Below are 18,126 nucleotides of genomic sequence, written 5' to 3'. Positions count from 1 at the left end.
CTCAGTGGTGATATTTGTTTGACATAGTGCAGGATATGTTCTGGTAGAGGCTTCAACACGGCATTGTGAGCAAGAAAAGTGATTTTCCAGGCTACCAGGAAAGTCCTTCTCTCCCCTCCCTTCATCCACAGAGAATCAATCTCAAACCCAGATATTTTTGTCAAAGACACACACAATCACAATCAATTAAAAATATAAATACAATTTATAGATTGTGAAAGTACATGTATACATGCACAAATATACATATATATGCACAAACACACACACACATACAGACACTCATACATATTTGAAGGAAAATGTGATTGTAAATGGTTAATAGAAATTCAACCACATTCTGAAGCAAGAAAGCTGGAAATAGTTTCCTCCTTGGCTTACCTGCCAAGACCCAAGTTCAGGGCTCTGTTTCTTCTGAAATGCTTGATGGCATCACTCACACCTAAAACAGCCTAGGGAATGAACTATTCCTCCCACCTCCTTCATTCTTCACTCTGCTTTGGGTGTTTGTGATTTCATCAACTATCACAAGAGAGACACGGGATCATGAACTCAGGCCTTGGCAGGTGAAAAGATTTTCAGCTCCATTTTAAAAAGCAAGCACACATGGTCCTGGCACATGCCTGACAGACCTTCAGTAACAGACATTTCCATGCTCTGCAGTCTATTAGCTGTGCAAAAAGTACATGAGTAGGATCACAGCTAGTAGGATCACCCTAGTCAGTACACATTCCAGATAGAACAAACACACCTACACAAAAGTCCCTCTCTTTCTTTCTCCCCCTTTTTTTTTTTTGACTGACAGCCATAAATGTTTTCCATTAAACGTCCACCTTTACATTTCTGAGCAATGTGAAGCGCTATGGCTATAAAGGCTAACTATTGCAGAGTAGTCATTAGGAACTAGCATGATGCATACTGCTGTTGATTACCAGGGGTTATACAGCCCTCTGCTTCATTACCCTTGCAAGATGCAAGACACAGAGCAGCAATAGCACCGCTCTCCAGCTGCACATATTCTGGAAAACCCAATGATCTTTGCATGTACTGAGACATCTGTTGTCATGTAACTTTTCTGCTGGCATTCAGAAGTGTCATCAAACTGGACTTTATTTTTGTTGTTGCTTGGTTAAAGTGTGAACCATGATAAATATCCTGATGTGGTACTAGTGTGATCAGTAGTGTTACTATTAGAGGTACAGCACCAAAAGCATCAGAGAGGTGTTAGGCAAGATACTGCAGATACAGAAAAAATCTGAAAGTACTCCACACTGCAGAAGAAGTGGCATTGCTTTGCTCAAACACACAACATTGCTTCCTATCTCTCTTTTTAGTCTTTTAAGGTTTATCTGACCTTTTTCCACCTTCTGTTTAGGGTAAAGATAGAATAGCCACACCTAGATTAGAACAGCTAAGAAGAATACTGAAGAGGAAGGGGCATGGAAGAGAATCTCTGTCCACAGAAGTGTAGGGGAATCACACTAAACTGACACACAGGGGAGAAGAGAAACTCTTCCAGAGTGTCAAATATTAGCATACAGTGATGCCATGGGAGGAATAGAACACTCAGGAGATGGACATCTAACAGATCCTTTTCATCTTCTTGTGCTAAAGAGGCAAAATCAGAGAACAAGAGGAAGTGAAACTACAGTGAGGCTCAAGATGGGAAGAAGTAAAAAAGGGAGGGAAATGGGAGGCAATGACAAAAGAAAAGATAAGGAAGCTGAAGTGGAAAAAGAGGAACAAAGGAACAGAGAGGCTCAAAGAAAAAGAAACAGGCAGAGCATCTACAAAAGAGACACTTTTAAATCCCGTGTGTACTGCAGGACTAGGTGTCTGGACAAATGTTACCCAGCTTTGAGTCTTGGCTGCTCTGAGGCCCCAGTTGAAAAACATCAGAACTAAAGAACACACATGAGTGCTAACAATATCTACAAGGAAGAAAAGAAAACATAAGACAGAACTGTATCTAACAAAAATGAAAAAAACATATTAATCCGTAAAAAGGCAGTTCTCTTCACCATCAAGTAATTAAATGTGGGTGGCAGTTATTAAGGGTAAGACAATTTTGTATGTATTGTAGATTGTACTTCGGTGTCATTAAAATCTTTACCAGATAAACTTCTTAATCTTTATCTGCATCATTTTTACAAGTATGGGTTTTTTTAATAAAAAAAGGCATGCTACACATAGAGGCATGGAAACACCAAGTGGATACTTCTTTAAAACACATGAAAATCCTCCAGTGGCCACAGCTAAAAGAGTGAAAAGTATTAAGTAAGGTATTGGCAAATAGACCAATGAGGAAGCAATGCCAATAAAATAGATACAAAACCTTCACAAATAAATTTTCTTTTTTTATTATTCATATGTGTAACTGTCAATTAATATTTGCTGGGTTACAACAGTCAACTTTTTTTTTTTTTGTAATTTAGTTGCCTATTTCTCTTAATTTTCTTTAACAAATAATATAGCATACCAACCTTTTAATGGTGTTCTTGTTGTGAGAGACAAAAACAGTAAAATAACCTGACAGTACTTGGCGGAAAAAACCTGACAAAAACTTTTCATGACTCATGATTATAGATAGCAGACTACATTTAACTGAAAGTATGATATCATCACTACAGCAACCTGACACTCTATGTCTACATTGCAAAAGCTCATATCAGAGCTTCTTTTTATTTGTTTTCCTTCTAATGTTCTTTATGTTTAAGCATTGGAGGCTGTTTGACAAGCTGTTAAATGAAATAGTCCTTGCGCTTGCGTTCTACAGCAAAAGTTCAAAGATCTTAAATTATTTCAGACAGAAAAACTAAGACTCTATAAAGTCTCTAAAAGAGGTTAGAGAGCAAAAGAACCCATCCTTTTCTGAAATCCTCCACAGACAAGCCAATGGTGGGCAATATTTAAGTTTAAGAACAGTAAAGCAATTTCTGTCTGTGCAAATGGTTAATATTTAAAAGATGAAGTGCTAAGGGATTACTTTGAGAAAGAAAAGAAAAGAAATTAGGAATATTACCTATACTACCAAGAGAAAAAATGTTTTACAAAAATTTGAGAAACTGTCAAATATAACTGACAATATTAGTTATATATATGCTGGTATATATATATGCTGATATATATATATATATATATATATATATATATATATATCAATATATGTGAGCATGTAGTTTGAATATGCATACAGCTAATTTTTACTTTAAAATCTCAGAACCGAATTACTTAAACACTGCTATTTATTTAATAATTTCAATGAGTTTGTTTTAGTTAATGGGATTTTGGTTTTTCGAAAAGATGTCTTAAACTGCCTGCACCTCCCCACTCTCTGCCTGGAACCATCTATACCTTCTGAGAGCATGCCTTCTTAGCTGACTTCTTGCTGTACAGTTGCTTTAGGACTACAGAACAAGCACAACAATAAAAGACTAGACTAGTTTTCCCAAAGCAAACTAATAAATTTGAATTTTGCCATTTTTCAGAATTGATTTTGCTACAGATAAGACCTTCATTTAGGATTAGTGATTCCCCATGCAATGTCCAGTAAATGAACTTTTGTGAGTGAGTCTCCTTTTGGATCTATAAAATATCCACAGTCTTCCAGCTGGCTTTAGTTTTGACTTTGTTCTGTGTTTTTTAGTTTTAAAAATTTCTCATAGCTGTGGGTGGCACCAGAGAGTCTGGCAGCTAAAATATTGCCTATGAGCTACTGACTAATCTACTTTTTTCAAGGACATGATGATAAGAATGGGACTCCTAGACCATTTTTGCTAATTTTGCCAATGTTCTATTCTGTGTCTCTGCTTCCTTCTTTGTATTGTAAAGAAAATATGTATTTTCATCTTTTTCACTAAGAGAGTACAACTATTTGACCACAAAACAGTTAAAAAAGTGTTGAGCTGTCACTCAAACACTGAATCATTATTTGCACTGAGTCAGTTTATGGCCTCTAAGTTGTAATCACATGTCCTGTCTTCTGCAGCTGGACCAGTGTAAAAGCTGAGTGCCCCAGCTGTTCACTGCTAGTGGCATAATCGCTCTCTAGCCCTCTCCTCTTGGAATAACGAGCATTAACTTACACATGTTTAGAAGGAGGATTTTTCTAACCTGGTTTGTTTAAAGAGAACCTGGCTAGAGAGCAATTACACATGTAGCTACACTAGCACATGGATGGGGTAAAGCATTCTCCCCAGCCCTGTGATCTCTGGTGGATCACACAACAGCTGGCAAAGTTACCTCTTCTCTCAGCTTAGCTGGAATTAAACCAGGGACGGAGACTCACAGTTGAGCTGCTCTTTACAGAAGATGTAACATCATTCAAATCAATAGAGAGACTAGTCATACACATCTCTTTGAGTATCATGTGCAGTATCTGACCCAAAACACCCACTGTTTTTGACATAATTTTTTGTCATGTAAAAGACATGGGAAGTTAGGTGTTCCCAAAGGAGGAAACTTACAGGCTCACTATCGACTGCATACGCGTCGATACCAAATACAGTAAATTAGTTCCTTGAGGTAGAAAAAAGCAACTCTAAAATCTGAGGCACTCTGAATTCCTATGGAGCAAACACAATCCAGAATGTTCCTTTATGCCATAAAGTTTTTCTGAGGATCAGTTCTAAAGATGAGAGAACAGCTCCTCTGCCAAGACATTAATCCTGCAACGGTCTGATGAGATTGGTGACCAAATTGTCACTAACACTTCATTGATAGGCATCTATTCACTAGAAACTCAATTTATTGCATGGAGGCCAGAGAATCTTGCCAGGTCTTAATGCCTTTCAGCCATTACTGGCAATATTGTGACTGTGCCCAAACGTGAAAGGCGTTATCAAATTACTTCTGCGGCTTCAGGGTTCCTTGACTTCCTGTGCTCTTTTAATGCATCTACTGAATGAAGGAATAAATACTGTTTTTTTCTCTGCCCATTGTTTTTTAATTTGCTATTTGGAAACATCATTAGTCAAACTGAAGGTATTACAAATAATCCCACGCACTGTGCAGCATTAATAAACAACTGTTTTTCTCTTGTTTCTCCAGTGGAGCAAACCATGAGCTTTTTCTCCAAAGTTACAGGAAAAAGTTGTGAGGTTTGCAGGGTGGTTGCTCATTTTGTTGGTTATCGAGGTTTTTTTCGTTGGTTGGTTGGATGGTTGGTTGGTTGTGGAAATCATCAGACAACAGTAATTGACTTTGAGTGGATACATCTACCCTACTCCTCAAAACGCCTCCATTTAGAGAAAATGTTAAAATATTTTAACACTTGCATCATACTGAGGGCACATTCAGCACAGGTGGATGTCTTAGACCATCACAAAGCATAAAACTCAAGTTTTGTGCCAGCTTAACAAATCTCTTGCATGGTGGTCAATGAACACTGGAACTCAAACCTGGATAAAGTATTCTGGAATCTGTTACAACCATTACCTTTTTCTAATCTATTACTTCTCTTAGTCCTTGCTACTAAGCTTCCTGTTTTTCTTCCCCTGAGGAAAAAACCAGGAGAACAGTGATTCTGTAAAGTTACAAGTGAAAAATATTACTTTTACTAGATTGCGCTTCTCTAACTACACTACCATAGTAAACCTTTTCCTACAGATATATATTTCTTCATTTGGTGTACAATGAGAATGTATGAATGTATGGTAAATTTACTAGAATTGACTGCAATTAGGTGATAACTTAGGTGGGTTTGGACGGACAAGTTACAAAGAACTGTAATTCCTGACTGAGAGTCAAATGTTCCTCAGTTCACTGCATGATAGCCTATCAACAGTCCCATAGTTTGTGATACTCTGGATGATTTGTTTTGGTACTTGATGTTTTTGAAACTCCTGTATGATGCTTACAACATTTTATTCAGTTTTCTGTATGCAAAAGCTGAGTCTGAAAGCCTCAAACAAGTCTGAAAAGTTTCAGTCTATAATGATAAGCTTCATGGAACAATGTCTTTTACCCAAAGAAGACATTACCTGTATGCACTTTTACTGTGCTTGTGTTACTACACATTTCCTTTCAAATTTCCCTGCACAGCTCTTTCTCCTTTATAACAGATAATTTCAATAGAGCTATTTTTAAAGAAGACATTTTTATTATCATTGATTTAATTAATTTTTCCAGCATTTCTCTGCATGTATGTTTTACTAAGAATTTTCCTTTTCTGCTGCATACTGAATTTTCTAGCTTTAATGGAAACAACAAAACACTTTTTGCCTAGAGATCCTATGGAGACATTCAAAAGCCATCTGGACAAGTCCTGGACAAACAGTTCTAGGTGGCTCTGCTTGGACAGAAGGTTTGGACAAGATGACCTCCCTTCTAACCTTGAGCAGTGTGTGATTTTTTGAAATTAGACAGCTAAATTAACAGGGATGCTCGACTACACACCTATCATAGGTCTTCATTCACTCATTAGGAAAATCCACAGTCGAGTGCTAATGAAGTCAATATGTGGCAAGTCTGTAACAGCTGCCTTTAACTTTCACTGGTAATTGTTATCATTTAAATGGCATAATATTCAATATACTGTTGTTGAATATAGTAATGGCAAAATTCATGCCTTGGGGGCTACAGTGTGACTGACTTTTAGCTGGGTAAACTGAACTGTGACCTAATGGGGTATTACAGGCCTTTACACCTTTCAGATTCATAGGTCACAGTCTCAGTCTGTATAAACATCTATGTAATTATATCACAAGCCATTCTTGCATATATTGAGTCATTCCAAAAGATAGTTCAAAAAAAATCAATATGAGCATGATTCAACAGCCTTTAAAACAAGAAAGCTACTCATTTCAGTCTGTCTTCTTGTCTGTAAGAAACAAAGAATTACATTCCATGCTTGGAATATAATAACCATAATTATTAATCACATTTAGTAACCAGATTTCTAATATTATATCTTAAAAACGATTTTTTTTTACATTAATTCTTTTACAAATCAAATTTCTTCAGCTCTCCAGATCAGTAGCATTCAGAATCCAGGAATCCAAAATATGATGCAATATGCACATTATCCCAGTACATATCTCTGTAGATATCCCTCATGTATCCATCTTAATTATATATCATATGTAAAATGTATAAATACATAATATCATACATTTATATCATACACGCATCATAGATATCTGCTGTACAAATATGATGGATATATCCTTATATGTTAATTTTAGATTGGTAATGGAAAAAAAGGATTCTGTTCTATTTGAATAGGTGTAACACTTAGCCTTTACAAAATACATGCCTGAGAGAACCCTGAAAGAATTAAAGAGCTCCATTCCATCTGTGCCCTAACAAGAAGAAAACAATGTCACTATTAAAGGGTAAACCTTTTTAGTTCTCTTACTCTAGGGCTGTTTTAAAATTCAGTATATTTTTCTGCGAAAATCCAAAATATAGGGCATTTAAGAAAATATTTACAAGTACAGAAGGTGAAGTTTTCCATGGAATCCACATACAGCTAATTTACTTCTTACACACAAAGAACAGAAACCGGAAGACAAATTAAGAAATAGAGTCAGGATTTCTCAGAGCAGGTATAAATCCCATATTTTCAATAAAGTTCTAAGCATGCTATCATTGCCTACAAAATAAAGAAATAAATCAGCAACTAAAATTTTCAAAATTCTTTAGGCATGTCCACTTCAATAACTGGATGCATTCTAGATAATGAAGAGCTCCTACAAAGTCAACAGCAATTAAGAGAATTCAGAATTATGTAGTATTAGGTTATTAATCAAAAATAGTCCTACAAAATATAAAAATTTACTATGGAATTTAATAGATTATGAAATTTTTCAGATAAGCAGCTATATGTATATTTATGACCATACCCATAAAACAAGCCTGTCCAGCTTTTTGGTGAACATATTTTTCTTCTGATTGTCTATTTCAACTAAAATGCACGCAATACTTTATTTAAAGCTATACTTTAAAAATGGCCTTATTAAAAGGATTTTCCTGTTTATACATAAGGATACTTTCCAATATAGTCATGGTCATAACCCCAATTTCATCTACACATTTTTAGGTATCTTTCTAAAGACGGAAAGAAAAGATGACAGAGCTGCTGACTTGCATCTTAGTTTCCCAAGTCAAACAGTAGCCCTTGAAAACTTGCCAGCTGCCTTTGATGGCCAGATCATGCTTGCAGGTAGCTAACCTCAGTATTTGCAGTATTTAAGGCATTTCCTACAATAAACATAAGCAAGTACAAGTAAATACTATGGTATGAAGGCACCTGTATTTTTTTAGCTTAGGAAAAATTGAATATTTTATTTTGCCAGCGCCATCATTAGGCTTCAACATGCCAGACTAAATTCACTTCATATTCTACTTTCTACCTTGGGTGTACCATCACTACATCCACACATCAACAACAACAAAATCAATTTACTGGGTTTGAAAACATGCTTTACTTTATTTCCTACCTGAAGAATGTAGCCTCGAACGTAGTCTCGCAGTGTCCAGCCTAAGCCATGTAGAATATGCAACACCTCCTCTTGCTTCAGTACACTGAAGAGTCGGTCAAGCAGTATCTTCAGCCTCACAGGCACAGCCTGAGTACCGTAGAGCATCAGGCTGCTGATGTCAAACACAACATTGGACTGCACAATCTCCACTTGGGTTGGGTGGTAGAGGTGCTGAGTACTAAGTTTGTCCAAGGCTGAAAGAAAAGGCGTCAAGTATAAGGAAAGAGCAAAGAAAAGACAAGAAAACAACTCCAAAGAGTCATGTGGCAGATACACTTATTTTCCAGAGAAATATCACCTGGATGATTCATAGAAACATAGAGTCACAGAATACTTTGTGTTGGAAGGGACACTTAAAGATCAGCTAATCCACTCCCGTGCCATGGGGACATCTTCAACTAGATCAGGTTGCTCAAAGCCTCATGCTACCTGAATATTTTCATGGATGGGGCATCTACAGCTTCATTGGGCAACTACCTTAATGCCTCAACATTTCTGGAAAAATCTCTTTTATATGTAATCTAAATCTACTCTCCTCTTTCCAGCTTAAAGCCATTACCTATTGTCCAACCACTACATGCCCTTGCCAAAAGTATCTTCCCAGCTTTTTGGTAGGCCCCCTTTCTTTTGAAAGCCTAATAAGGTCATCAAGGAGCCTTGCCTAAGCTTATTTTTCAACTTCTCCCCTGGCTGAAGGATTCCAACTCTTCCAGCTTTCCTCAAAGGACAGGGCCTCCATCCCTTTGATCATCTTGGCGGTCTCCCCTGGACTTGCTCCAACAGGTGCATGTCTTCCCTTTGCTCAGAACCCCAGACTACTACTAGGAGTAGGGCACTGCTACTCCAGGTGGCATTTCACCAGAGGGGAGCAGAGGGGCACGATCATCTACCCTGCTGGCAATGCTGCTCTTGTTGCAGCCCAGGGTATGGTCGGCTTTCTGGGCTGCAGGAGCACATTGTTGAGTCATGGTCAGCTTTTCACCCACTGAAGCTCCCCAGGTCCTTCCCTGAAGTGTTACTCTCCAGGAGTTCATCTCTCAGTGTGTACTTGGGCTTGTGATTACCCTGACACAGATGCAACACCTTGACCTTGTTGAACTTCATGAGGCTGATATGGGTCCACTACCTCAAGCTTGTCCAGGTCCCTCTGTATGGCATCCTGCTGTGTCAACTACACCACTCAGCTTGGTGTCATCTGCAAATTTGCTGATGGCCTCACTACATCAATGATGAAGATATTAAACAGTACTGGTCCCAGTATGGACTCCTGATGTATGCCAGTCATCACTAAGGGATCCTTTTTCACAGATGCAGTCCAAAACAGCCCTAGTTTCCAAAGGTCACACGTAATTTTAATTGCTATGGCAGAAGGGTTCTCAGGTGAGACTCAGAAACTACAGTACTCATAGTTCAAGAGAAATTTATGATTAACTAATGACCAAGACCGAAGCAATGCCAAATTGAATGGGACTGTTAAAGATTTGATATTTAATCTCTAGAGGAAAAAAATAAAACAGATAGTCCCTTAACTCCAGTCTCTTAAACATGTTAAAACTAAGGCTTCTGATTTACCAAAAATTTGATCATTAATTCACTGCTACTAGAGCTGGATAGCTCTTTTCACCTGGCTTTATGAATTCCATGTTATTCACTGTGATTTGAATAATTCAGCGATAAGGGAAATTTGCAGGAGGAAGGTAATTCTTATCCCCTCGTGAAGTTAAAAAAGATGGAATTGCATATGACATCATGCATTCGATGATGTATCAATGTTTATATTCAATTTTATTTCTACTTTATGAACTATGTTGCAGCACCTAAGCTTCTCTTCTTCTCCAAACAAAATTTCTGAGCATTTAAAACAATCTCATAGGGACTTCTGTACTTGGTTTCTTCTTGTCTTTTGGTCACTAGAGAGTTCATGTACTGTTGATAAATTGCCTTCTTACATCCAGAGCGCAAAGGCCCTTATCATTTACTTGCTGGCTTCATTCACCACGTTTACTCCAAGGACTACATTGCCAAAGAGTTCCAATTTCCTCATACTTCATTTCTTGCAACTGCATTGTCTGATCTTTCCTATTCTACTGGCTAAGTCAATTTTGAATAAATAGCTTTAAAAATTAATTTCACATTCAAACAAGATAAGAAGTTGGCAAGCCGAGGGACTTCAGTCCTACGTCTCTCCACAGGACATTTACACTGCAGAACATGAAGAGCAGAATTTTTTCTTCCAAAAGCTCTTCTTCCAAACTACTACACCTATGTAGGCTTCATGATGTAGGACTAATTTTTTTACAAGGTCTAATGAATGAGATTTGATTGAAGCTTAAGCAGGTTAAATACTGTTCTGCTTTCTTCCCACCCCATTTTACGTATGATCTTTTTCTAAGATGCTAAGATGGTAATTTTGCTACTGCCATAATGGATGTGTCATGAAAGCTTGGCTAGAAAAGCCAAGAAAATTGATATTTTTATTCTGCAGGTTGAGCAGTATGTGTGGTGATATGTATATATGTGTATCTGAGGGACTAATCAACCATTTAGAAGCAATAAAATAAGGATGTTATTTTTTTCTAATACTAGCATTACTCACAGTAGGAAGGGTGTAAATAGTTTGGAGTTTCCAATAGATACTCTGTAAGAACACCTTCTAACAGACTATTGAAATTACTGAGCAGATCTGGATCACCCTGAGCTTTTCAACTTCAGTCTTACAGAAAAGATCCAAATATATTAACTGGCTTCTCCAAGTTTATGCAAATTTAGACTAGAACCAAGACATGAATGGATATTTTCTGAACACTTTATGTTTTTTAATGACTGAATCATAATGTATTTCTAATGTATCCAAATATTTGTTTTTGTTTCTCTCTTTTTAACAGCAAATACCATGCCTGCAGTGAGGAAAAAGAAGTTCTTCCATTTAAAGAAAACTTGTCATGCTGAGGATCTTAAGATCATTATTCTACTGTGGTCCAAGTGAAAATGACTATAAGACATCTTTATCTAAGGATTCTTGGGTGGATGAAAGATATAACAGCTTTTAATTTCTCTAACAATAAGATTACAAAACTCTGTGGACTTTATTTAAGGTGACCATATAATAGCTTTGGAAAGGTTGAGGTGGAATGGGAGAGGGGAAAAACAAATAAAGTCTTTTTTAAATAACTAAGCATACTCTTTGACCAGCTGATAGAAATTTTTGCAATCTAACCTGTACTATTCCGTTAAACTGCAATATTAATTTTTTAGCAGCATTATCTATAGACATCTGCTTCTCAACACACACACACACACACACACACACACACACACACACACACACAGATACTAATTAGCATAATATTGGAGCAACATTCCAAGTGACAGTGATATTATCTCCAATTTTGATTTGTGGCCTTATTATATGTATTAAATAATAAACAAGCAGCAAATTTTATTCTTTTCAAGTACAGGTCAGGATATGCATTAAAATGTGGAATTTATAACACAACAAAACATGCATTATTGCATGGGTACATAAGAACATTTGCAAGCTAAAGACAAACCTCCTGGTACATGAAAATAAAAAGGTTGGAAATTAAATGAAAGGAAACAGAGTTGTGTTCATATGGGAAATTACTGTAAAATCCTGAAATTCTTTCAGAAAAATAACTATTGATATCCCTTCAAATTGTCAGAATGAAAATTCTCTCTCTAATTTGTAATTTATAAACATTTTTGTGTTTCTTTAAAAGATTGCTATGAACGTAGTTGACAGAATTTTTGTAGTATTTCTCATTTCTCTTCTGATACCCTTAGTGAACTAATGCCAGTGTTCTAGGTGGATTCAAGAGGCCATTTATGTTGATAGACTCTTTTTCAGGTAAGAGGTAAGGAAGTACCTATCTTGTTGGTTTTCTGTAAAGAAAGGAGTATTAACTTTAGCCTTCTTGACAAATTTCTGATTCTTGTCAAATCTCTACATAAACAGCTGTATTCTGATGCCCTGAATTGCCCACATAATTTCATGTGGATAATGCATTCATCATCACTTTCTGCTCTAAACCATTGGTTTAATTTATACAGGCTAGTAAACAATGAACTGTTTTAAAGGAGAGTACATTCAACAGTATCTGCAGGAGTTTATGGTTTCATAAGCACTAAGAAAGTTTCAAGATTAACTATGCTAAACAAAAGAATGTGCTCTATCCTACCTGAAAATAACATGAACAGATGTGTATTTATTAAGAAGTTATCAGTGACTGAATATCACAAAGCACACATAAGAAGTTCCTTCCTGGTGCAGCATGAGGTATTACTGACCCTTTGTACAGTTCCAGTGGGATCAAAAGTTCACCTCTGCATGTTTGAGACATTTTAGTTGTAACCTGCACAATCTTTTCCAAAACCATGACTGAGATCAGTTATGTATTTAAATTAAGACAGGTATCTTTTTTTAACAATGCAATTTAATTGTTAGCACTGCCCTGATAGTCTGATATTCTTTAATTCAGTTTATGTGAAAAGGTGTTCTCTGATACAGGAAGAAGAGATCTAACTACTCTTAAAATTAGATAGTTGCTGAGCAATCAAAATTTTCATGGAGTGGCCTAAAAATATCCCTGTGTTTTACTCTGACAACACTCAGTCAAGTAACATTTCTGTGGTGAATTCCCAATTTCAAGTACTTCAGAAATTTAAACTGTTTTAAAGGGGGGAAGTAGCAAGGATTGTGTAGAGGACATTAAAGATTGCCTTTAACAATGAAAAAAATCACTAACTGGATAATTAGCACAGGAATTAGGAACCTTTCAACACAGTTTTTCCAACTCTGAAGTATCAAGTATGCACCATAATAAATGAGAACATTTTAACTGTAAGGGACCAAAAATGACCATCTAATCCAGCTACCTGAGCACTCTAGGGGTGATCATCAGTTAAACCATATTGAGGGGATTGTCTAAATAACTCTGGAACATGGAATGGCTTGGAGCATTGACCCCCTCCTTAGGAAGTCTGTGGCTTGACCACCCCCTCATTAAAGAAGTGTTTCCTCATGTCAAGCCTGAACCTCCCTGTTTGCTTATTCACTTTTTAGCTTCTTAAACAGAAAAAAAAATCCCTCAGATTTTTTTTACTGAGATTCTGCTCAGTATAATCTCAAATGTCAAAAAAACTTTGGAATTGTTTCAATGTCAATATTCATATTAAGGCCTTCAGCATTCTTATTATGCAATAGTCCAGAAAAAAAAGCTTCAGACATCTTTGCAATAAATCAATGAACAAACTTTTATGTTCCATTTGTAGAGTTGTTTTTTTTTTGTTGGTTGGTTTGTTCAGTGTTTTTTAATGTTGTAAAGTAAGGAGGGGAAATGTACCTTATTTATATTTTACTGGAACTTTGAGACTGTGTAATTCAAATGAATTTAAGTACAAAGGATACATTAAAATAAGGCACAACTTCTTTTTCAATTTATCAAAAGACAGAAAACAAAGAAGAGACTTTTTATTTTCATCTGTATTGTGTCCAGTTTACAGGCTCAGCTCTGCAAATTTACTCATTGCCCATAGACCCCTTTCTTCCCAATATGCGGTGAAAAAGGTCAACCAAATTAAAAGCCATGCCTCTGAGCAGATTCCATTTTTGCTAAGTAAAAGAAATACAAATATGCAGTGATGAATTTTGCACTTTGGAAGTCTGATTTTTTTTAACAGCTACAATGAAAGCATGACATTTTGCCTTTACTAAATAGAAAAGAATTTAAAATATTCTAGTTTTAATGCAACTGGAGTTGCAAATACACTTACCTCTTGCTAATTTCCTGATCCTAGATAAATACTTTATTAACCTGAGAGGGATGAAAAGGTCTAGTGAAAGGTCTTGGCTGATTTGCCTGTCTCTGTATCTCAGAACACCACAGAGAAGAGTCTATAGCTTGCAAGAGGGCATTATGGATCTCATTCCATTTCAGTTTTAGTTTTGAGCTCTCCAATATATCCACTCTGGATTTTCTGGCATACTGTCTAGCCAGTTTACCAACTTGCCAATGTTGGATATTGTTGAATACTGTTGGAGTACACAAACACATACAAATGATGATACAAAATTTAACAACCATCATCTTCTTTCTAGACTATTAGATTTGGTCAAGAACAAGAAGATGAAAAAAAAAAAAAGTAGTTTGTGTCTAGACAATAACAAAAACCTTACCAGACATTTTAAAAACCTAAATAACTGGGTCACCTTTTGCAGCAAAAGAAACTAAAATTAGAAGACAGATGAAAGATATAATACCAATATAAAATTATTCCGTAATATCATTGCAACAATATTATGTTGAGTGTGGTAAAACAGGTACAGTATTATTAATGGCAATGTTGAGCAATGCAGTTTACTTTTGATTTTAGTGGTGAAGATGAGCAGCATCACATTTTCAGAGTTCAAGATTTTCTTCTTTTTCATCAACCACACAAAAAAAAGCAGCAAATCCTTAGTAATGACTAAAATGCTGTAGGGACCACTTATCACAACCATAAGAGGTGGTCTAAAGTAGCCTCCCTCAGTACGTAGATTTAATACCACCTCCCACAGGGTGCAATGTGGTGCATTTTGAAGGCAGAAGAAAATTGCTCCTCAAAAATATCATGCTTAGAAAGTGACTAAGGATAAGAAAAATTTTCCACATCTATTGAAGGACTCCAATATTTTCATGGTGTATGAAATGATCCCGTTCATTCCTGGAGCCAGAGAGTGGGGGACATGAACACTTACATCAGTGTGTGAACATCCTGAATCCTCAGTACAAATTCCAGCTACAACATAGCATCCTTTCGTAATCTCTTTTTCACCTCTCTTTTCATTGCTTTCATAATTAATTCCATATAGAAGATAAATGTTCACTAAGACAAAAATCATGGAAGAAGAGCAAGTAAAGAAATTCCAATTCATAGACAAAATCAATTTTTTTGGGTAACGTCGTTTTTTGTATTTAAAAACTAATAAAAGAAGCCATTTGCCAAACACACTGAGTCTCTGACTGAGGGACACATATGTGATCTGCTAATTTACAGCTTGCATGTACAGATGTTCACACTTAGTAAAAGGCTTCTTAATAGCATTTTAAAATTAAACATGTGTTGATAATAGGTGTTCCAAACCCAAACAACACAGCAACTAAACTGATATGTTTTCATGCCTCACCATGCCTCATGCTCTAACAAAAACCCCCCCAGCACTTCAGTTGCATGAACACAAAATAAATGTTATTAAAAAAAGACTGAATGAAAACTTTCATTAATTTTTCTGCCTATGATCTGATTCCAAGTTAAAATATCTAGAATGCTACTAGGTTTATGTAGCCAAAAGCAGAACCACAGTTTGTTCACAGACGTTGCTTGCTGTCTGCAATTTTTTTATCCCTTTACAAAACTTTGAACCCCATCCAGCTTTGACACACTGCCTCTTCTGTTAATAACTATCAAGTTTCCCCTTGTCTCCTGTCTACTTTTCTTTGAGGCAATTGCGCACTCAGCACCCCGAGATAATAACACACATCTATAAGATAAAAGCAACGGCATTAATGTAATTGTCTGCCTTTCTCTCTTTAGCCTAATCTTTTTTTTCTTCAGTTTTGACTGCCTCTGTGACACCTGTTTTTGTCTCCTCTGATCCTACGACAGGTTTTCCGCTGACAAGGTTTTTGCCTGACAGAGATTCTGCCAGACAAGAACATAATAAAATATGAAGAACTGCTTGTCAGAGTTTCTGCCAATGCTCACATGAAATGGATGGGGTGGGGAGGGGGGAGAACAAAAAAAAAAAGTATCCTGACTTTTTTTTTAAAGGGGCCCTATGCTAGTTGCTTTTGGCCTGTCAGGAAAACAGCCTCCCTGGCCAATTCCTGCAAGCCAAACAGGTGTCTTCCTCTATGTTTTCATTCTGCAGAAAAACGTTTTTCTTTGATAGTAGAAAACATGATTGCAAAGAGAAAAAAGTAAAGGGACAAAAAAGAGCCCCAAATGCTTTTCCCCTGAAATTTACGTTATACCTAAACTTATGTAGTGGTACCTCAAAAGCATGTCTTTGATCCAGAATTGGCCGTCTAAATTAATAATAAAAATAAAATAGAAGGCTTTTTCTCCCCCCTTCTTTTTCACAACTAATATGTTCAAAGGAACATGCTGAAAAGAACCTTCATACCAAGTTCTCAGAAAAATATCTGGGCTAGAAGTTTCCTGCATAGGCATACAGCAGGAATGAAGACACCTAACTACTGGGTAAAGGGTAAAGAAGATGAGACAGAGACACTTGTGTGGGCTTTGGACCTTGTAGTACTCTCCATCAGTATGTGCATTGGTGCCTACACAAAAGAGGACTTCAGCTGATTAGTCTGATGATTAGTGATGGAGAAACACATGTAGATTAATCATGTGAGCATTCCAACACACAGCTGCTTTTGTGTGTCTTGGTATCAGCAGTCTCCTCTGCTGAAGACAGCAGCTATGGATCATGGTGTCACAGTCCTCAGTGCACCAATTCTGCCCACCAGCTTGGATTCCAAGTCCCGGCGTACAGAGCCCCTGCTAAAACCCAGGCCTGGACCTTCGCTCCCCTCCTAAACTGCATTGTAGGTGTGTCTGGCTGTAGTCCTGTCCTCTAGATTACCCTCACGTTCATGTTACAGCCTGGTCTTCTATCTCACCTTTGGCCCCCCTTCTTTTGCTCCTGATTGAAGCCTGTAGATTGACCCTTGACCTGACTATATTCCTTTGCCAGGCCTGAGATTGTCAATGGACACAATTACCAGCTTCTCATTCAGTGCACCATGGTCAGACTTTAAGGAATTGCGCTCATGGTGCAGGCATGGCCAGTGCTCTCATTGCCTTTGACTACTGGCTTAGAACCTTTGGTTGGACAGTTCACTTTTGCTGCTCCTTGAAACATACATTAATTATGTCATTGTTGAAATCTATAATCTATAATGGAAGATGCTAAGTAATCTCTTTCTACTACTTTGATTAATCATTCAACTTTGAACTTTCCAGTCTCTTGCCTCCAAAGCTAAATGTCCCCTTCCTATCAACCATTAACACCTTCTTAAAACTATTCTGTCCCTTAATTATGGTAAGATTGGGTTTAATATGTATCTTAATCATCCTAACATCATTTGGTTGACATATTATACACAGTAAGACATAAGCACATTTGGGAGTCCTGGCCTGTGGTCTGGATTTGGAGGATTTCCATCTTAATCCTAAGATTCCATTAATTGTAATTCACAGTTTTGCAGAAATTCTAAGCAGAAAGGGATTTCTACAGATAGTCTGGTGCAGTCTTCTAATGAAAGCAGGGCCTTAGATTAGTTGGTTCTGCCAAGATGTGTCTTTTATATGTAAACCCGTGGCAGGGGGAGGGGAAATTCCACCTCTTCTCAGACAACCTATTCCATCTTCTATGCAGCTTCTACCATTCACATACATCAGTCTCACCCATTCCAATTCATGTACTCTGGCATTTCACAAAGTTCCTGTTCAATATACTTCAGAAAAATTGACTGTAATCAATTTGGATAGAATTAGAAAAGTTTCAGAGACTCACGCTGTACATTTTTTGTATAATCTGTTCTCTTTCTAAAATCCAGACAGAAATGGGATAATT

General features: G+C 36.8%; 1 protein-coding gene across 1 annotated transcript in view; it reads right to left on the bottom strand.

Moving 5' to 3' along the window:
- The window catches only part of BNC2 (basonuclin 2), a 226,929-nt gene that overhangs the window by 86,617 nt on the left and 122,186 nt on the right, over positions 1 to 18,126 (bottom strand). The window contains exon 3 of the mRNA XM_054287862.1: positions 8,442 to 8,677. Within this exon, the coding sequence (XP_054143837.1) occupies positions 8,442 to 8,677 (236 nt within the window). The remainder of the gene's footprint in view (positions 1 to 8,441; positions 8,678 to 18,126) is intronic.

Source organism: Melozone crissalis, unplaced genomic scaffold, assembly GCF_028551555.1.
Source record: "Melozone crissalis strain CALT ecotype California unplaced genomic scaffold, PUWL_Pcris_2 ptg000005l_1, whole genome shotgun sequence".
Lineage (NCBI taxonomy): Eukaryota > Metazoa > Chordata > Aves > Passeriformes > Passerellidae > Melozone > Melozone crissalis.
The sequence above is the reverse complement of the archived record's forward strand: the minus strand, read 5'-3'. Positions and strand labels throughout refer to the sequence as shown.